The sequence below is a fragment of the Scyliorhinus canicula genome, chromosome 20, assembly GCF_902713615.1.
Source record: "Scyliorhinus canicula chromosome 20, sScyCan1.1, whole genome shotgun sequence".
NCBI lineage: Eukaryota > Metazoa > Chordata > Chondrichthyes > Carcharhiniformes > Scyliorhinidae > Scyliorhinus > Scyliorhinus canicula.
The window spans coordinates 24777377-24796298 of record NC_052165.1 but is presented as its reverse complement, the minus strand read 5'-3'; the positions used below and the strand labels follow the sequence as shown (position 1 = coordinate 24796298).

General features: G+C 45.3%; 1 protein-coding gene across 2 annotated transcripts in view; it reads right to left on the bottom strand.

Annotated features, from left to right (window-relative positions):
- ptprr (protein tyrosine phosphatase receptor type R) overlaps nt 1-18922 on the bottom strand; it is a 281259-nt gene that overhangs the window by 216597 nt on the left and 45740 nt on the right. Inside the window, exon 1 of one of the 2 annotated variants that reach the window (XM_038780901.1) lies at nt 5261-5394. The exons of the other annotated variant lie outside the window; for it this stretch is intronic. Coding sequence (XP_038636829.1) covers nt 5261-5296 — 36 coding nt within the window. The 5' untranslated portion in view covers nt 5297-5394. Of the gene's footprint in view, nt 1-5260; nt 5395-18922 lie in introns of those variants that run through there. 2 annotated transcript variants of the gene reach the window in all.

Below are 18922 nucleotides of genomic sequence, written 5' to 3'. Positions count from 1 at the left end.
GGCGATCACAATCTCAGACCATGCTCCGCACTGGGTTGACCAGCAAGTTAGTAAAGACAGTAACCAGCGCCCGCACTGGAGGTTAGATGTGGGACTTTTAGCTGACGAAGGGGTGTGCAAGCGGCTGAGGAAATGTATTCAGAACTACCTGCAGGTCAACGACACGGGAGAAATTTCAGCAGCGGTGGTCTGGGAAGCACTGAAGGCGGTGGTCAGAGGGGAGCTGATCTCGATACTGGCCCACGGGGAGAAGGTGGACAGGGCAGAGACGGACCGACTGGTGAAGGAAATAATACAGATCGATAGGAAGTATGCAGAGACCCCAGAGGCAGAGGAATGGCGGAGGCTACAGGCGGAGTTTGGCTTATTAACCACAGGGAGGGCGGTGGAGCAGCTGAGAAAGGCAAGGGGGGTGGGGGGGGGGGGGGGGGGGGGATATGTAGGAGTATGGAGAGAAGGCCAGCAGAATGCTTGCACATCAGCTTAGAAAGAGGGAGGCAGCCAGGGAGATAGGGAAAGTAAATGACGGAGATGGGAACCTGATTGGAGATTCAGCAGGGGTGAATAAGGCGTTTAGGGACTTCTACAGTAGGTTGTACAGGTCAGAACCCCCTACGGGGCCGGAGGGGATGAGGCACTTCTTGGAGGGGCTGAATTTCCCAATGCTGGACGGGGAGCTGGTAGAAGGGCTGGGGGCCCTGATCGGGTTGGAGGGTCTGAAGGCCATGCAGTCGGGTAAAGCCCCGGGGCCAGACGGGTACCCAGTGGAGTTTTATAAAAGGTTCTCTGGGATTTTGGGGCCGGTGTTGATGAGGATGTTCAATGAGGCAAGGGAGAGAGGGGTGCTGCCCCCGACGATGTCACAGGCCACAATTTCGCTGATTCTGAAACGGGACAAGAACCCGGAGCTGTGTGGGTCCTCCAGGCCGATATCCCTGTTGAATGTGGATGCTGGCCAAACTTTTGTCCTCCAGGATTGAGGAATGTGTTCTGGACGTTATTGGGGAAGACCAGACGCCGTTTGTTAAGGGTAGACAGTTGGATTATCTATGGGAGGGACTGGGACGTTTCGGATCTGGGCGGGGCTTTATTGACTGGGTCAGATTGCTGTATCAGGCTCCTGTGGCGAGCGTACGGATGAATAGGAAAACATTGAACTATTTTAGACTGCACCGGGGGACGAGACAGGGATGCCCCGTCTCCCCACTGTTGTTCATGCTAGCTATAGAACCAGTGGCAATTGCTCTGAGAGCCTCAAGGGGCTGGAAGGGGCTGGTCTGGGGGGAGGGGGGGGGGGGGGGTGGAGCACAGAGTCCCACTCTATGCAGATGACCTGCTTCTGTATGTATCGGACCCAATAGAGGGGATGGAAGAAATCATGAGGATTCTAGGGGAATTTGGCAGGTTTTCGGGGTATAAGCTAAATATGGGGAATAGTGAGATGTTTGCGGTCCAGACGAGGGGACAGGAGAGGCGATTGGGGGAGCTGCCGTTTAGATTAGTAGGGGGAAGTTTTAGGTACCTAGGCATTCAAGTGGTGCGGGAATGGGACGAATGAAAGACGATTTTCGGAGCTGGGACGCGCCCCCATTGTCATTAGCTAGGAGGGTGCAGACGGTGAAGATGACGGTCCTCCCGAGATTCCTGTTTGTGTTTCAATGTCTCCCCATCTTTATTCCGCGGTCCTTTTTTAAACGGGTCAACAAAGTGATCACTCGCTTTGTTTGGGCGGGAAAGACCCCGCGATTAAGGAAGGTAATGCTTGAGCGGAGTCGGGGAGAGGGCGGGCTGGCGCTGCCAAATTTTAGTAACTCTTACTGGGCGGCGAATATACCCATGATCAGAAAGTGGGTGGTGGGGATGGGTCGGCATCGGAGCGTATGGAGGCAGCTTCATGTAAGGGCACCAGCTTGGGGGTGTTGGTGACTGCGCCTGTGCCGTTTCTGCTGGCATGGTACTCCACCAGCCCCGTGGTGGTGGCGGCCTTGAGAGTCTGGGGGCAATGGAGGAGACATGTGGGAGCAGAGGGAGCATTTTCCTGGTCCCCAATCTGTAATAATCACCGGTTTGCCCCTGAAAGTGTGGATGGGAGCTTCCGGATATGGCGGAGAGCAGGGATTGAGAGGATGGGGGATATGTTTCTAGAGGGGAGCTTTCCGAATATGAGGGCGCTGGAGGAGAAGTTTGGGTTGGCAAGGGGAAACAAATTCAGGTATCTGCAGGCGCGGGACTTCCAATGTAAACAGGTGTGAACCTTTCCACTCCTACCATTCAGGGGGATTCAGGACAGGGTAGTTTCCAGAGGGTGGGTGGGAGAAGGGAGCGTCTCTAACATTTACAAGGAACTTATGGGGTCAGAGGAGACGCAAACCGAGGAGCTGAAGCGCAAGTGGGAGGACGAGCTGGGAGGAGAGATGGAGGATGGTCTATGGGAGGATGCGTTGAGTAGAGTCAACGCATCCGCAACATGTGCCAGGCCTAGCCTGGTACAATTCAAGGTCATTCACCGGACTCATATGGCAGCAGCCCGGATGAGCAGATTCTTTGGGGTGGAAGACAGGTGTGCAAAATGTGCGGGAGGACCAGCGAACCACGTCCCCATGTTCTGGGCACGTCCGAAGCTCAGGGGATTTTGGCAGGGGTTTGCAGATGTCATGTCCACGGTGTTAAAAACAAGGCTGGCACTGATGCCAGAGGTGGCGATTTTCGGGGTGTCGGAAGACCCGTGAATCCAGGAGGAGAAAGAAGCAGATGTTCTGGCCTTTGCTTCCCTGGTAGCCCGGAGACGGATGATATTAGCTTGAAGGGACTCAAAGCCCCGAAAGTGGAGACCTGGCTATCTAACATGGCTAGCTTTCTGTTTGGAGAAAATCCAACGCCTTGAGAGGGTCACTGTTAGGGTTCGTCCGGAGGTGGCAACCGTTCGTCGACTTCTTCGCGGAAAATTAATCGTCAGCAGAAGGGGTGGGGGGTTTAGTTTAGCTTGGAGTAGGGGTTAATAAAGGTGGGACCTGTAAGGGAGGGAGACGGCTTTTGCACTATGTTTATAGTTTCATGCACAATGTTTATTTTGTTATTATAATACCAAAAAAACCTCAATAAAATGTTTCTTAAAAAAAAATAATTTATCAAAAATCCATGAATTGCACCAATATTTATGACAGAAGTAAGCAACTGGCAAGAATTTTAAATAGTTTCTACTCCTAATATGACTTTACAAAAATGCACAAATTAAGGAAAGCTTTGCCAGAGCTTATGGAACTAATTGCTCTCCAGAATTAAAGTGCCTCTGTGTTACAATTACAAATTACTCAAGACATAAAAGTTAATAGAGAAATTATATTAAACTACCCTGAACTCAGATCCAATTAACTTGAATTATCGCTTCCATGTTCATTAAACTTTGTTGACTTATGGACTGCCAGTAGATTGTCACGTCTTGAGTTATAACATCATTCATATGCAATTAGTAAAACACATTTGTAGCCCAGGATCCTACATATTTCACACGAAAGACTAGAAAATAGATTGACCCTAATTTAAAAACAGTTATCAAATGCATTAAATAGAATGATGCTCTGATACTGCGTTATCCTATTCTAACCTAAATTAGCGCACATTTTACCACATAAAGCATTGTCTGCAATTGATAGATTGGAAGTGACAAATAGCCAAAGTTCCTTCTCTATATACTTGACACAACTAGAAACCTAAGCTTGACTGCTGGCTTCTCATCCAAAAGATCAGAATCTAAATCAGCACATTATCTCTTGAGAAGTTTTATTATCTGTGGCCCTCGGGTGAACTGGTTTTCTTTGATGGGGGTGGGAGTGAAGGGTGGGGTGGGTGGGGGGGGGAACTGGAAGCAGGGAAGAGGAGAAAAAGCAGCCAGAACTGAACAAAAAAAACTGGCATAATACTAGCTGTTTAAGAATCTACAGAACAGATTTCCCCTCTCATTCTGTAGAAAGCGACACGGATGGAGAGAGCAAATCAGCCATAAATGGGGGTTGGGGGGGGATATTTATTTTTACATTTCTAACGAAAGTTCCTTTTGGATATGCTAACTAAACCTAATTAACATTTCTTCTGCACTCAATTGTGTTTTTGGACATGGTTATTTACAATCCTTTTACGCATAACTGGTAACCAGTAAGCAATACATTTTCCTTCCAGACTTCTCTCAAACAAGGCAGCCCAGTGGGCATCAGACTTTCCATTTACAAGCTGGAATGACGCAGTGCCTTCCTGTTTTAATCTGGAATGTCAGGCCTTCCTTATTGATACAAACATCCAGGAAATTATGGAAACCTTTCAAGAATGGATCTTCTCAAGTCACGTTCAAGGTAAGCAAAACTCTGTTGTCCGAGACAAGTGAACAGAGATAAAACTGGGGGTTCACTATTCTTAACTGTGTAATAATAAATGCAACACCCGTATATACGAATACATTCTTGCTAAGGAGAGCTGAGCTCCTGTTCAGTATTAAATAATGTCTGTCCTCGACAACATCTCCCTTCTTCCACAGATGTGACCTTGACCTTTTGTGTCTGTGCTAATCAATATCTTACAGCACCCATGTAAACACTCAGCCACGAGAGGCAGGAGAGGAAACTGCAACATTATCATCTCCTTGGGCAATCTCGGAATTTGCTGCAGACAGAATCACAGATAAAGAACAGCAACCACTCTGGTGAACAAACACTTTTCAAACAGATAAAGGGTGTTGTATGTCAGATACTCCAAACTACATTTGCTTTAATGAGGCAGAACTACACAATACATAATCACTGAATAATCTTTCTAACTCACATACCACCATCATGAACATTCATTTCACTCAGCTCATCTGTATGAATAAAATACCAAAGTAAACAAAACCGTTTTGTTTTTGGCACACGCTTATAACTACTGAAATTGTTATTATTGCAATGATTACCAACCACCGTATTTTTAACATTGCAAGATACCAAAGTTACCCTTACGATGTGACATTCAGTTAGGCAGAATGCTACACATACAATTTCATCTTAATGTAACAAAATAGAATTAAAACCTGACCTTAATGAATTTAATATTAATCTTCTTTGGGTCATGAACATAAATCTTATTGTCATCATGAAGCCAGTGATAAAATCCCTGTCATTCACCTGACATGGTATTTTAGGAGGTATTAGTATCCAAAATTTAAATCGATGTATGTAAACAATCCGGAACAAAGGTTCTGAAAGCAGCTTTTCCTTACTCCGTCACAACTTACCTTAACTGTATGCAAGAAGACACAGAGATACGACATGCTCTACATAGCCAAGCAGAGGCTTTTACTTTCCTCACAGTGCCAACATTTGATTAGAGATACTTTTCCTCACTGCATCCCTTTTCTCATGTTTCAACTGCTGCAAGTCCAACGTCATCTCGTCTACATGTCTCTAGCTAATATGACACTACAACATTTAGCTCCATTGAACAGCACAGGGACTGCCTGTTATTTGTTGAGAGGTCGCAGATCGGTTAGAATATATTCCTCAGGGACGTTCTGTACCTGTGCACTTTTTGTACCTGTAACTTTCAGAGCTGTAATACACATACACTAATTAAGGGAAAATACTTAGTTGGAAAGGATATCTAGCCTTATTAATAACTTGTCCTTTAAAAACAGAACTAAATAAAAGCTCATTTCTTATTCTTCAGTATAGTAACACTCAAGAATCCATTCTTCCTTATACATAAATCTTCCAACTAAAGACGAGTCACACCTCTTTCATCTGTTACCAGTGGCAACATGGCAACCTATATGTGAAATCTGCTTGACTTGAATGAGTACATCTCTGAATAAAATGCATTGTAGTTTTTAACAGACCTGATTCCTACATGCGGGAATGAATTACTTCAAGGCAACAGCTAGGAGTGCAAACACTGACTGACATCTTTAATGAGTTAGGTTCAGGCAGGAGCATTTAACATTCCTGAGAAGAAAGCAAAACAGTTTGTGATTTATAATAATAATCTTTATTAGTGTCACAAGTAGGCTTACATTAACACTGCAATGACGTTACTGTGAAAATCCCCGAGTCACCACAGCCCGGCGCCTGTTCGGGTACACGGAGGGAGAATTCAGAATGTCCAAATTACCTAACAGCGCGTCTTTCGGGACTTGTGAGAGGAAACCGGAGCACCCGGAGGAAACCCATGCAGACACGGGGAGAACGTGCAGATAACGAGAACGAAGCAGGAATCAAACCCGGGACCCTGGTGCTGTGAAGCAACAGAGCTAACCACTGTGCTACTTTATCTGGTAATTAATAGCATCACTACGATGCTGTATTCAAACTAGTCCAGTGACAATACCACAATGCCACCGCCTCCGCATGGAGGCATAGTGGCATTGTCACTGGACTAGTAAACCTGAGACCCAGAATACTCTGGCGTCCCAGGTTCAAATCCTGCCACTGCAGATGGTGAAATTTGAATTCATTAAAAATCTGGAATTAAAAGTCTAATTATTATTATTATTACTATTATTGTAAAAACCTATCTGGTTCACTAATGTCCTTTAGGGAAGGAAATCTGCCATCCTTACCTGGTCTGGCCTATATGTGACTCTAGTCCCATAGCAATGTTGTTGGCTCTGAACTGCCTCCACATGAGGGATGGGCAATAAATGTTGGCACAGCCAGCGATGGCCACATCCCATGAACGAATAAAGGCCACCAACCAGTAGGTATGAAGTGCATCAATATGTAAACACTGAAGGTACTGGACTAGAGGCTGCCACACGAGCTGAAAACAGTGAAAAAACTAGGTGCAAAGGTAGAAAGAGTATAATGATGCATGTTCACAGACTTTGTTAGAAACATGAAAGGTATTTATTATTAAGAAAAGCGGTAGAGAGGCCAGCAGCCACACAGTTGCCCTAGAGCAGCCCACCAGCTACCCCAGTCCCTACTTGACTTCTAGATTTCTTCTGCCCAAGACAGGACTCCACCTCCGGGGGTGATTGCCCATTCTCATACCCTATTGTTACCCCCCTCCCCTCCACCCTCCCCCACCCCCACAAGCCTGGTGATCCTCTTATGCTGTGTAGATTGTTTTAGCAACAATCACCACAAACGGATACCGAATTTTCTGAATGTGAACAAGTAGCAGATAATAGTTTAGGGAGCGATGTTGGCAGTTCGAAAGTGCCTCAGAGAGAAGGACTGAGATTCTCCTCAAGTGACTCACCTGCTATAAGAAAGACAAGGAGGGGCAGCACGGTGGCGCAGTGGCTAGCACTGCTGCCTCACGGCGCCAAGGTCCCATGTTCGATTCCAGCTCTGGGTCACTGTCCGTGTGGAGTTTACACATTCTCCCCGCGTTGCGTGGGTTTCACCCCCACAACCCAAAGATGTGCAGGGTAGGTGGATCGGCCATGCTAAATTGCCCCTTAATTGGAAAAAATGAATTGGGTACTCTAAATTTATTTTCTTAAAATAAGAAAGACAACGCAGGAGTGCCAGATTTGCAAAGGATCCTAAAGTGTGTCACAGGGAAGCAGCTAAATCCGATGAAGCAACCGAGAAACGATAGAGGAATCTGGACAAAATTTGCAAGTGGACAAACTATGCCAAATTCACTTCAATACATGGAAGTGTGAGGTGTTACATATTGGGAGGGAAATTGGAGTATATTAATAATCTTTATTGGTCACAAGTAGGCTTACATTAACATTGCAATGAAGTTAGCCCATAATTTTCCACCCATTGAGTGTGTGCTTCACTGTCAGAGGTGTCATCTTTTAGATTGGATTGGAATGGATTTGTTTATTGTCATGTGTACTGAAGTACAGTGAAAAGTATTTTTCTGCGAGCAACTCAAACAGATCATTAAGTACATGAAAAAGAAAATAAAATAAACTGAAAATACGTAATACAACACAAGGTAGACCACGTAAAAACATAGACACCAGCGGCGGGTGATGAGATGTTAAACAGGGCCCCACTTCTTAGCTTGACATAAAAGATCCCATGACATTATTCCCAGAAGCGCACGAGAGTTCTCCCAAAGTCTGGCCAATATTTATCCTGTAACCAACAGTGCTGAAAACACATTGATCTCAGTGCTGTTTTTGCGATCATGCTGTGCACTATTTGGCTTTGATATTTCTTGGTACGCCACAGTGAAAGGTCAAAAGGTAAAATTGATTTTCTCAGTATATTCAGCATGGAAAGTAACATGCTCAACGGAAAATACAATTCCCGCCCGAAAACGCGGTATTCAGAAATGTCAAACTGCCTTTTAAAATTCAAGGCAATTGGAAAGGTAGCAGAGAATCCACACAGAGCAGTTGGGCATAAACTTGCTCATTTAAACTTGAACAATTCACGATATGAAGCGGGTGCTAATCAGTGCCATACATAACTTGCTCCCTGGATTCTCAGGTCAATAAAACACACACTAAGGTGTGACTTCTTGGGTTGTATTTAGAGCCCTTTTTTTCTGAAAAATAGTACGGATAAAAAAAGGATGAAGAAATTCCCCCTGAGGAAATATAACGCAGATTTGGAATATTGACGATATTCGTGTTTTCCAGTTCGACCAGCCTCTCTGAATCGGTGTAGCAAAGCAGTGGCAAACAGGAAGTACGACAATCTGTTGAGACTGGAAAAGAAATTGCAGTGAAGCCTAAAGTAAAGTTAATCAACGACCCGCCACACTGTGATAAACAGCAAAGCTTATTGTGAACTTTGCTCTTTCTGTTACGCAGTTTGTATTCTCAGAGGCTGCATGTTGATGGGCAGGAGGTTACACTTCCTTAGGGACGGCATTATTTCTGATTCACTTTCCTGCAGTATCATTAGGTCTGTTGAACTCATTAGAAATACATCTGTCTGCAAAGCACACATGGAGCAATTTTATCTTTTGAAAGTTCTAATTAGGAAGTAAGTTTAATTGCCAGTTACGTTTCTGAAAAAAGAAAACACAGGGCAATTGGGAGCCCAGGGTATAACTTCGAATCAGATTGCATGAGCTGGCAGTAGGCTGGAACTGACTGCTGGCAAAGCACCCATGCACCCCCTGGTCCCAGGGAGATGATCATGACACATTTCTTTGGTTCCACCCCGCTCATCTGTACGTGAAAATCACAAACAGAACCACAACAAACAGATTTAGATATTTGATCAACCTCCCACTGGACAAGATATGGGACTCTTTTCGTAGAATCCCTTCAGCGGAGATGGAGGCCATTCGGCCCCTCGGGTCTGCACTCCACCCAAGCCCACTTGCCCACCCTAGTCCTATAACTCCTTAACCTAACCTACACATCCCTGGACACTAAGAGGCAATTTAGACGGGTCAATCCACCTAACCTGAACATCTTTGGAGTGTGGGGGGGGAAACCGGAGCACCCGGAGGAAACCCACGCAGACATGGGGAGAATGTGCAAAACTCCTTACAGACAGTTTGAATAAAAGACCTGTTTCTGCGCCATCCACCTTGTGTAACACTATGGAAACGGGCGGATGGTCTATCTGCACAGTTGAAAATTGCAGCATGTAAACATTACTATTCAATGCTGCAGCACTGATACTTCCCCACAATTGTAAACTGCTGGCTCCTTGATTTTTAGGTGGTAAATAAATGCTATCTGCTGCTATAAAACTCTTCGGGCACAATTCTCCATTTTGGGATAAGTCCTGCAGAGGGGGCGGGAACTGAGTGTTTCCGACTGTGGGGGTGGTCGGAATCCATATCGGCCGAAACAGGCTTCATTAATTATGCAGTCCACATTGTCCCACCTCTTCATTTCTCACCATCTCATTCCATCCCACATACTTGGGGGAAAAAATATTGTATGAAGATACTAGTTATTTCTTTGTTTGGGACCAGATCACTGTTGGGCAAACTGCTGTCTTGTTTAAGCTATAGAAGGGGAATGATAAACATCAGAAACCCCACTTCAAATTCTCAAGTATCTGTGAGCAATGCCATAGGGGAGGTGTTAAGGCAAGAATCTCTAAGAGTCATCCCAAACGTACCAACCCCTAACCTATTTCCATCTGTAGCATATCAATTTACGGCTAGACTAGTTTTAAGTTTTATTTTAAATGTATTTCCCATGACTACATACTTGATCTCCTAATCCTTGATTCTCTAGTTAATTATTATTGTGGAGTCATCAACAACTTTATGTAAAATCAAGTGAGTATACAAACTGCATTTCTCCTGCCCACTGTATCAATAATGTCCAAATGTTATCGCAAAGTATTATGTTAATTTTATGTTTTAAATGTATTCAGTTTAATACTTCACTGTTTTTTGCATGAATAAAAACATCTGTTTTTTACAAGTGGCCAGAACTATATTTCAGCAAAACGTGTTCCCTCCCACTGTGAATGAAGGAGTATGAGACACTTCGCACACCACATTACACTGTACACAAATAGTAAGTCTAAGAATGGCAACACCTTCTTTGCATTAATCTCGGTTTCATGTGTTAACATTAAATCTACTCATAGCAGTTCCTTCATCTTCTAGTCTTTACTATTTTAAGCTCTGATGAGCATTTTTCTTTAAATCTAGTGACACTGCATGTCTGTAGAGTCACCCCTTTGAAAGCAGACCCTTGGAACCTGGATAAATAAACTTGTGAGATCTTGCACGCATGAGGGACCACTAAAAATGTCCAACTAATGTGCCTCTTTTGTGACCAGCACTGCCTCACAGTTATCACTGTCCAATACCCTTAGATTTAGTTTCTGCTTTCTTTCTCTGTAAATGCCATCTTCCTGAATTGCTCAGAGCTTCTGGCTACATTCTGTTAGTTTACAACATGTCAAATAGGACAATACAAAATATTTTGAACAGCTACTGAATTTGTTTTAATCAAGTTCTTTAGTATTGTAATTATTGCATCAACTGAAATGAATTCAAAGGTGCATGTTTGTAACTTTACTCATTAACCTAATCAGCTGATGAAAACAGCATTTAAGCAAGGATTCACCGTCGATAGTCATTAATATTTCAATATTTCTTAAAACTACACTTATGCTCTGAGTATTCAAAAATCATACTTTGGAAATGATGTTTTACAGCAGTACATCAACATTAAAATTTACACAGAGAAAAAAATCTATCAATGGCTCAGATTTTCTGCCAAAATAACAGAAGGTTAATTTATATGCAAATTGCACAGCAATGACAGGCAAGAAGCAGATGCACAGATACACACAGAAATCTAAACATTGCTGTTCGCGTTCTGCTGTCCAACCATTAATTTTGCAACAATGGCATCGAGCTGCCTTCATCACCATTGACATGCAAAGTGATAAGTGTTAATTATTTACCTCCAATCAACCTCTGGCATTGAGAATGAACAATCATAAATGCAGAATCTCATTCCTTCAGGTTTTAATTGTTGTTGCAGATTTTTAAAATGTATTTTTTTAATGTTTACTTTTTATTTACTTTTCCCTTTCTCTTTTTACTCTCAACCCAATTTTTCTTTTTGCAGATGACACTAAAGTTGGTGGAGTTGTGGACAGTGCAGAAGGATGTTACAAGTTACAGAGGGACATAGATAAGCTGCAGAGCTGGGCTGACAGGTGGCAAATGGAGTTTAATGCAGAAAAGTGTGAGGTGATTCATTTTGGAAGGAATAACAGAAAGGCAGAGTACTGGGCTAATGGTAAGATTCTTGGTAGTGTGGACGAGCAGAGAGATCTCGGTGTCCACGTCCATAGATCCCTGAAAGTTGCCACCCAGGTTGAGAGGGTTGTTAAGAAGGCGTACGGTGTGTTAGCTTTTATTGGTAGAGGAATTGAGTTTCGGAGCCATGAGGTCATGTTGCAGTTGTACAAAACTCTGGTGCGGCCGCATTTGGAGTATTGTGTGCAGTTCTGGTCGCCACATTATAGGAAGGATGTGGAAGCAGTGGAAAGGGTACAGAGGAGATTTAGAAGAATGTTGCCTGGTATGGAGGGAAGATCATATGATGAAAGACTGAAGGACTTGAGGCTGTTTTCGTTAGAGAGAAGGTCAAGAGGGGACTTAATTGAGGCATACAAGATGATCAGAGGATTAGATAGGGTGGACATCGAGAGCCTTTTTCCTCGGATGGTGATGTCCAGCATGAGGGGACACAGCTTTAAATTGAGGGGAGATAGATATAGGAAAGATGTCAGAGGTAGGTTCTTTACTCAGAGAGTAGTAAGGGCGTGGAATGCCCTGCCTGCAACAGTAGTGGACTCGCCAACACTAAACGCATTCAAATGGTCATTGGATAGGCATATGGACGATAAGGGAATAGTGTAGAGGGACTTTAGAAGGGTTTCACAGGACGGTGCAACATCGTGGGACGAAGGGCCTGTACTGCGCTGTAATGTTCTATGTTCTATGTTCTATGATTGACATTGAATTTACCTGCTCCAATTTATGCTGCCTTCTCAGTCCTTGCACTTTTAATTTCCTAATCCTTCAACCTTATTGTTAAGGAGATGTACAGTCCTTTTCACTCAAGCCCCGCGCCGTGCCATTATCAGCATACACTTGGAGCAACTTTGCCGCACAAAAAAATAAAAATTCTAAATATACACGGTCATGTCTAACTTCAAGGCAGACACTGTTTTGGGACCTTGCTACATCATGTCATGGCCCGTCACTTCATCGTACATCAAAAATCAAAAAATGCAGTAATATTTCAATGTATATTGACGTGTTAAGACTGAACTCTAAAAGGAAAACCACAGGCTTGAACGTTCTGAACACAAATTATTTGACCTGTATTTTTACAGAAGAATTGTGTGTTTAATCATTCCCTTCAGCTTTTTAGAATCATAGAACCCCTGTAGGGCAGAAGGAGGCCATTTGGCCCATCGTGTCTGCACCGACCCTCTGAAAGTGCACGCTACCTAAGCCCACTCCCCCGCCCTATCCCCGTAAACACACCTAACCTGCACATCCCTAGACACTAAGGGGCAATTTTTTAACCTTGGCTAATCCACCTAACCTGCGCATCTTTGGACTATGGGAGGAAACCGGAGCACCCGGAAGGAACCCATGCAGACCGGGGAGAAAGTTGAAACGCCACACAGTCCCCCAAGGCGGGAATTGAACCCGGGTCCATGGAGCGGTGAGGCAGCAGTGCTAATCACTGCCCCCATGCAGTTTTAGAATTCTTGCCTGACTGCATAACTTTGTAATACACAATCTGCAGCAAAGAAAAAAACTGAGGCTATGGGTTGCAACTGTCACCTTTTCAATCGGACCATGTAAAGCAGTGAGGATAAACATACTAAATGATTTAAATGAGGGAGAGGGATTTATGCGGAGTGGAAAAATGTAATTACACCCGAGGTATTTAATCTACAACCATTTCTAGACGGAAACCCCTGTTTATAAATCACTCCATAAATAGCTGGGTCAGGATGAGGTGACCCATGATTGCTGTCTCTACTTCACAATAAACTGCCACTATTACCAATTAGTCCATTTTTATGTCACCTGCTCCGACACACCTTTCCCTTTAGTAGCAAGCACAGCCCTTTTAAGAATTTTTGATGGGAGTTAATATTCTCCAACCTAGTCTACTAATGATGTGGAGATGCCGGCGTTGGACTGGGGTGAGCACAGTAAGAAGTCTTACAACACCAGGTTAAAGTCCAACAGGTTTGTTTCAAACACGAGCTTTCGGAGCACGGCTCCTTCTTCAGGTGAATGGCCATTCACCTGAAGAAGGAGCCGTGCTCCGAAAGCTCGTGTTTGAAACAAACCTGTTGGACTTTAACCTGGTGTTGTAAGACTTCTTACTGTAGTCTACTAATGAACAGGCTTTTCACACACAAATTAGTCAGGGCTCCCCTTGCAAAATTCTGCACTGCCCACACTAAGCTTTTGCACTGAAAAGCCTACACTAAAGGCCAGCTCAGCTCCATTTCTGAAGCCCTGATTTCCAGAGGTGGGTAGAATTTGCTTCCGAAGGGGCAGCACGGTGGTGCAGTGGTTAGCACTGCTTCCTCACCGTACCGCGGACCCGGGTTCGATCCCGGCCCCGGGTCACTGTCACTGTGGAATTTGCCCCATATTATCCCCATTTCTGCATAGGTCTCATCCCCAGAACCCAAAAGGATGTGCAGGGGAGGTGAATTGACCATGCTAAATTGCCCCTTAATTGGGAATAAAAAGAATTGGGTACCCGGGGGCAGGATTCTGCCAGCCCTGGCCCGCAACCGGGCCACGCCGCCCCGATGCCGGCACACGATTCTCTGTAGTGCGACGGCGTTTACGACGGCGTGGACACTGTGCCGCGGGATAGGAGAATCCCGCCCACTAAGTTTGAAAAAAGAGAATTTACATCCGTGTTTGGATAGAGATTACTGAATCAAAGTGGGTAAATTAATTAGATGGACTGATCAACAATAATCTAACTGCATGGAAAATAAGCTCCTATACTGGGACTAAATCCCATGGCGGGGGTGGGAACATGGTGCATTTCCCATTGTGGAGACCAGGAGGGATTATCTGATCCTGAGGCTAAGTGTTGACGCCATCGTAAACGCCGTCACGTTTCACGACGGCGTCAACATACCCTCAGGAGCAGCGATTCTGGCCCCTACAGGGGGCCAGCACGGCAGTGGAGCGACCCATGCCGCTCCAGCTGCCAATGCCGGCATTAGATGGGCGCTGCAGGTCTGTGCATACGCAGTGGCACCGGTGGCAATGCGCGCATAGGCAGTGGGACTGGTGCCAATGCACGCATGCGCAGTAGTTTCCTTCTCTGCGCCGGCCCCAACGCAACATGGCGTAGGGCGACAGGGGCCAGCACGGAGCAAAAGAGGCCCCCAGCCCGAGAGGCCGGCCCGCCAATCAGTAGGCCCCAATCGCGGGCCAGGCCACAGCGGAGGCCTCCCCCAGTGTCGGACCCCCCTCCACCCCCACCAGGCCGCTCCCAGGTGCATGCATGCCAAGGTCCCGCCGGGTAGGAGCACACGTGGATGGCGCCAGCAGGACTCGGATTTTTAGCGCAGCCGCTCGGCCCAACCCGTGTGGAGAATCACCGGGGGGGCCGTTCCGGAGCGGGGCCGTTCTGGCGCTGCGCCGACCGTGTCAGCGCCAATTCTCCGTTCTCCGGATAATCGGCAGACCTGGTTCGGGGCGGCGTCGCGCGATTCACACCCATCCCGACGATTTTCCGGCTTGGCCTGGGCTGAGAGAACCCTGTCCACCATAACTCCAGCCACGGTCTCATTAATTATGCACCATATTCTGTGATGGTGTAGGGGTGATGGCACATAGTCCACCATCGAATCCAGGTGCCACATTGAAAAGACACCCAATATCACTGACCTACTATTGAAAGGTGGAAAGCCCGAAATTCTGTAGCTGGAAAATGGACCTCCAGGACACCGAATCTGGAAGTTCCAGCTATAGATGTTCTCCCCCTACTCAGTGCTTTAGTGCTCCAGGTTCCAGGGTTCCCAGCAGCCCCCACCTCGAAGTCCAGTGGTAGGCCCGGCATTATTCAAATGAGTCCCGACGTCTGCATGCTATATTGTTCCAAACGCGTTTCCACAGTGGAAAATAGGGTGTCGATGATCGGGCCCTCATTTGCATATCATTAGCAGGATGCAAATTAATTTCGTTAGCCTCCAGCGGGTTTCCCAATCCAGCATGCCAGGCACTGGCAGAAGATCCTATGAGAAATTGACGCCGGAATAAACCCAAATTCTGGACGTCCTGCCGCATTCTCCCCTCATTCCTCTCCCCGCCATTGAGTCTGCTGGGAGAATTCCACCCTACCATGTGTCTGTCCAAGTACAGAATTTTAAGAATGTACTCTACCCAACAGACTGGTCATCGGTGACATTCCTATGGTAATAGCATCATAAAAGCAAAATCATTCTTTGTCAACGAGATTTCCGTTTTTGTGTAAAATAAACTCCAGATAAACGTCCTGGTTGATAGTTAATTCAATCAGATAGAAATCAAGCAGAACCGACCATCAAAGGACATAAATGCTTTGGCATGGCAGCTGCCTGTAAGAAGAGTGAACATCAAGGATGCATGGAATTTGCACAATGGCCAAGCTACAGATAATCATCTGCCATGAGTTTCCTACAATTCAGCTGCAGGTTAAAGCAGGAAAAGGGAGCCAAATCCAGCCAGAGAATGTTGGCCCAGGATTTGCAGAAACAAATAATGGGTGTGTGAACGACGCACAATCGTGTTTTTCAAACCTGACAGAAACGTGTGATGAGAGGAAGATAACACGTGCTCAGCAAATCGTCAACAGTTGCTGTCTAATTTGCATCGCTCTGCCATGAGTTGATGAAAATAGACGTCGCCTCCTTATTCTCGCAATGAGTTACATGCAGTTGCTGCATTTCTGTATTAACTGCCCATTAACCTGCCACAGAAAGTTGAGTTTTTTTAACAATTATGGGGCCGGAATTCTCCAAGCCCAGTTCACGCCGCCACCGCTGCCAGCGGAATGGAGGAATTGTTGCACGGCCCAAACTTCATTCACTGCAGCGGGATGGGAGAAACCAGCTGGAGTGAGCAGATGGAGAATTCCAGCCAGAGTAACTGTTAATGGCTGCCAATCATCATTGTCCAGGAGGTGAATAATTAAAAATGGAGTATCTTGTTCCTTTAAGTGTGAATTGTTGTTAGAGATTTCGAAAATGTTAAGCTATTTTAATCTTATTTCTGTTCCGCCTCTTTCTTTTACCCCTCCTGTAATCATTTTCGTCTCTTAAATTTTCTTTCTGTGTTTGATTTGACATTGAATTCGCCCACTGTAATTGACCCTCCTTCAATGTATTAGGAACAAGGAACATAGCAGAAGTAGTAGGCCATTTAGTTCCTCAGACCTGTTCCTCCTTTCATTAAGATCATAAGACCATAAGACCATAAGACATAGGAGTGGAAGTAAGGCCATTCGGCCCATCGAGTCCACTCCGCCATTCAATCATGGCTGATGGGCATTTCAACTCCACCTCCCAGCATTCTCCCCATAGCCCTTAATTCCTCGCGACATCAAGAATTTATCTATCTCTGCCTTGAAGCCATTTAGCGTCCCGGCCTCCACTGCACTCTGCGGCAATGAATTCCACAGGCCCACCACTCTCTGGCTGAAGAAATGTCTCCGCATTTCTGTTTTGAATTTACCCCCTCTAATTCTAAGGCTGTGCCCACGGGTCCTCGACTCCTCGCCTAACGGAAACAGTTTCTTTGCGTCCATCCTTTCTAAGCCATGTATTATCTTGTAAGTTTCTATTAGATCTCCCCTTAACCTTCTGAACTCCAATGAATACAATCCCAGGAACGCCAGCCGTTCCTCATATGCTAGACCCGCCATTCCAGGGATCATCCGTGTGAATCTCCGCTGGACACGCTCCAGTGCCAGTATGTCCTTCCTGAGATGTGGGGCCCAAAACTGGACACAGTACTCCAAATGGGGCCTAACCAGAGCCTTATAAAGGCTCAGTAGCACATCGCTGCTTTTATATTCCAACCCTCTTGAGATAAATGACAACATAGCATTCGCTTTCTTAATCACGGATTCAACCTGCATGTTTACCTTTAGGGAATCCTCAACTAGCACTCCCAGATCCCTTTGTACTTTGGCATTATGAATTTTCTCACCGTTTAGAAAGTAGTCTATGCTTGGATTCTTTTTTCCAAAGTGCAAGACCTCACATTTTCTCACGTTGAAATGCATCAGCCATTTCCTGCACCACTCTCCCAAACTGTCTAGATCCTTCTGCAGCCTCCCCACTTCCTCAGCACTACCTGCCTGACCACCTAACTTCGTATCATCAGCAAACTTCGCTAGAATGCCCCCAGTCCCTTCATCCAGATCATTAATATATATGGTGAACAGCTGCGGCCCCAACACTGAACCCTGTGGGACACCGCTGGTCACCGGCTGCCATTCCGAAAAAGAACCTTTTATCCCAACTCTCTGCCTTCTGTCAGACAGCCAATCCTCAACCCATGCCAGTAGCTCACCTCGAACACCATGGGCCCTCACCTTACTCAGCAGCCTCCTGTGTGGCACCTTATCAAAGGCCTTTTGGAAATCCAGATAGACCACATCCACTGGGTTTCCCTGGTCTAACCTACTTGTCACCTCCTCAAAGAATTCTAACAGGTTCGTCAGGCACGACCTCCCCTTACTAAATCCATGTTGACTTGTTCTAATCCGACCCTGCTCTTCCAAGAAATTAGAAATCTCATCCTTAACGATCGATTCTAGAATTTTACCAACAACCGAGGTTAGGCTAATTGGTCTATAATTTTCCATCTTTTGTCTTGATCCTTTCTTGAACAAGGGGGTTACAACAGCGATCTTCCAATCGTCCGGGACTTTCCCTGACTCCAGTGATTTTTGAAAGATCTCAACCAACGCTTCCGCTATTTCTTCAGCCACCTCCCTCAGAACTCTAGGATGTAGCCCATCGGGGCCAGGAGATTTGTCAATTTTAAGACCTTTTAGCTTTTTTAGCACCATCTCTTTTGTAATGGCAACCATACTCAACTCAGCCCCCTGACCCTTTATAATTTATGGGATATTACTAACGTCTTCCACTGTGAAGACAGACGCAAAGTACTTATTAAGTTCTCCAGCCATTTCCTCATCTCCCATCACTAGCCTTCCAGAATCAGTTTGAATTGGCCCAATGTCTACTTTGGCCTGACGTTTGTTTCTTATGTATTGAAAGAAACTTTTACTATCATTTCTTATATTACTGGCTAGCCTGCCTTCATATTTGATCCTCTCCTTCCTTATTTGTCTCTTTGTTAACCTCTGTTTGTTTTTGTAGCCTTCCCAATCTTCTGATTTCCCGGTGCTTTTGGCCACTTTATAGGATCTCTCTTTTTCTTTGATACATTTCCTGACCTCCTTTGTCAGCCATGGCTGTCTAATCCCTCCCTGGAT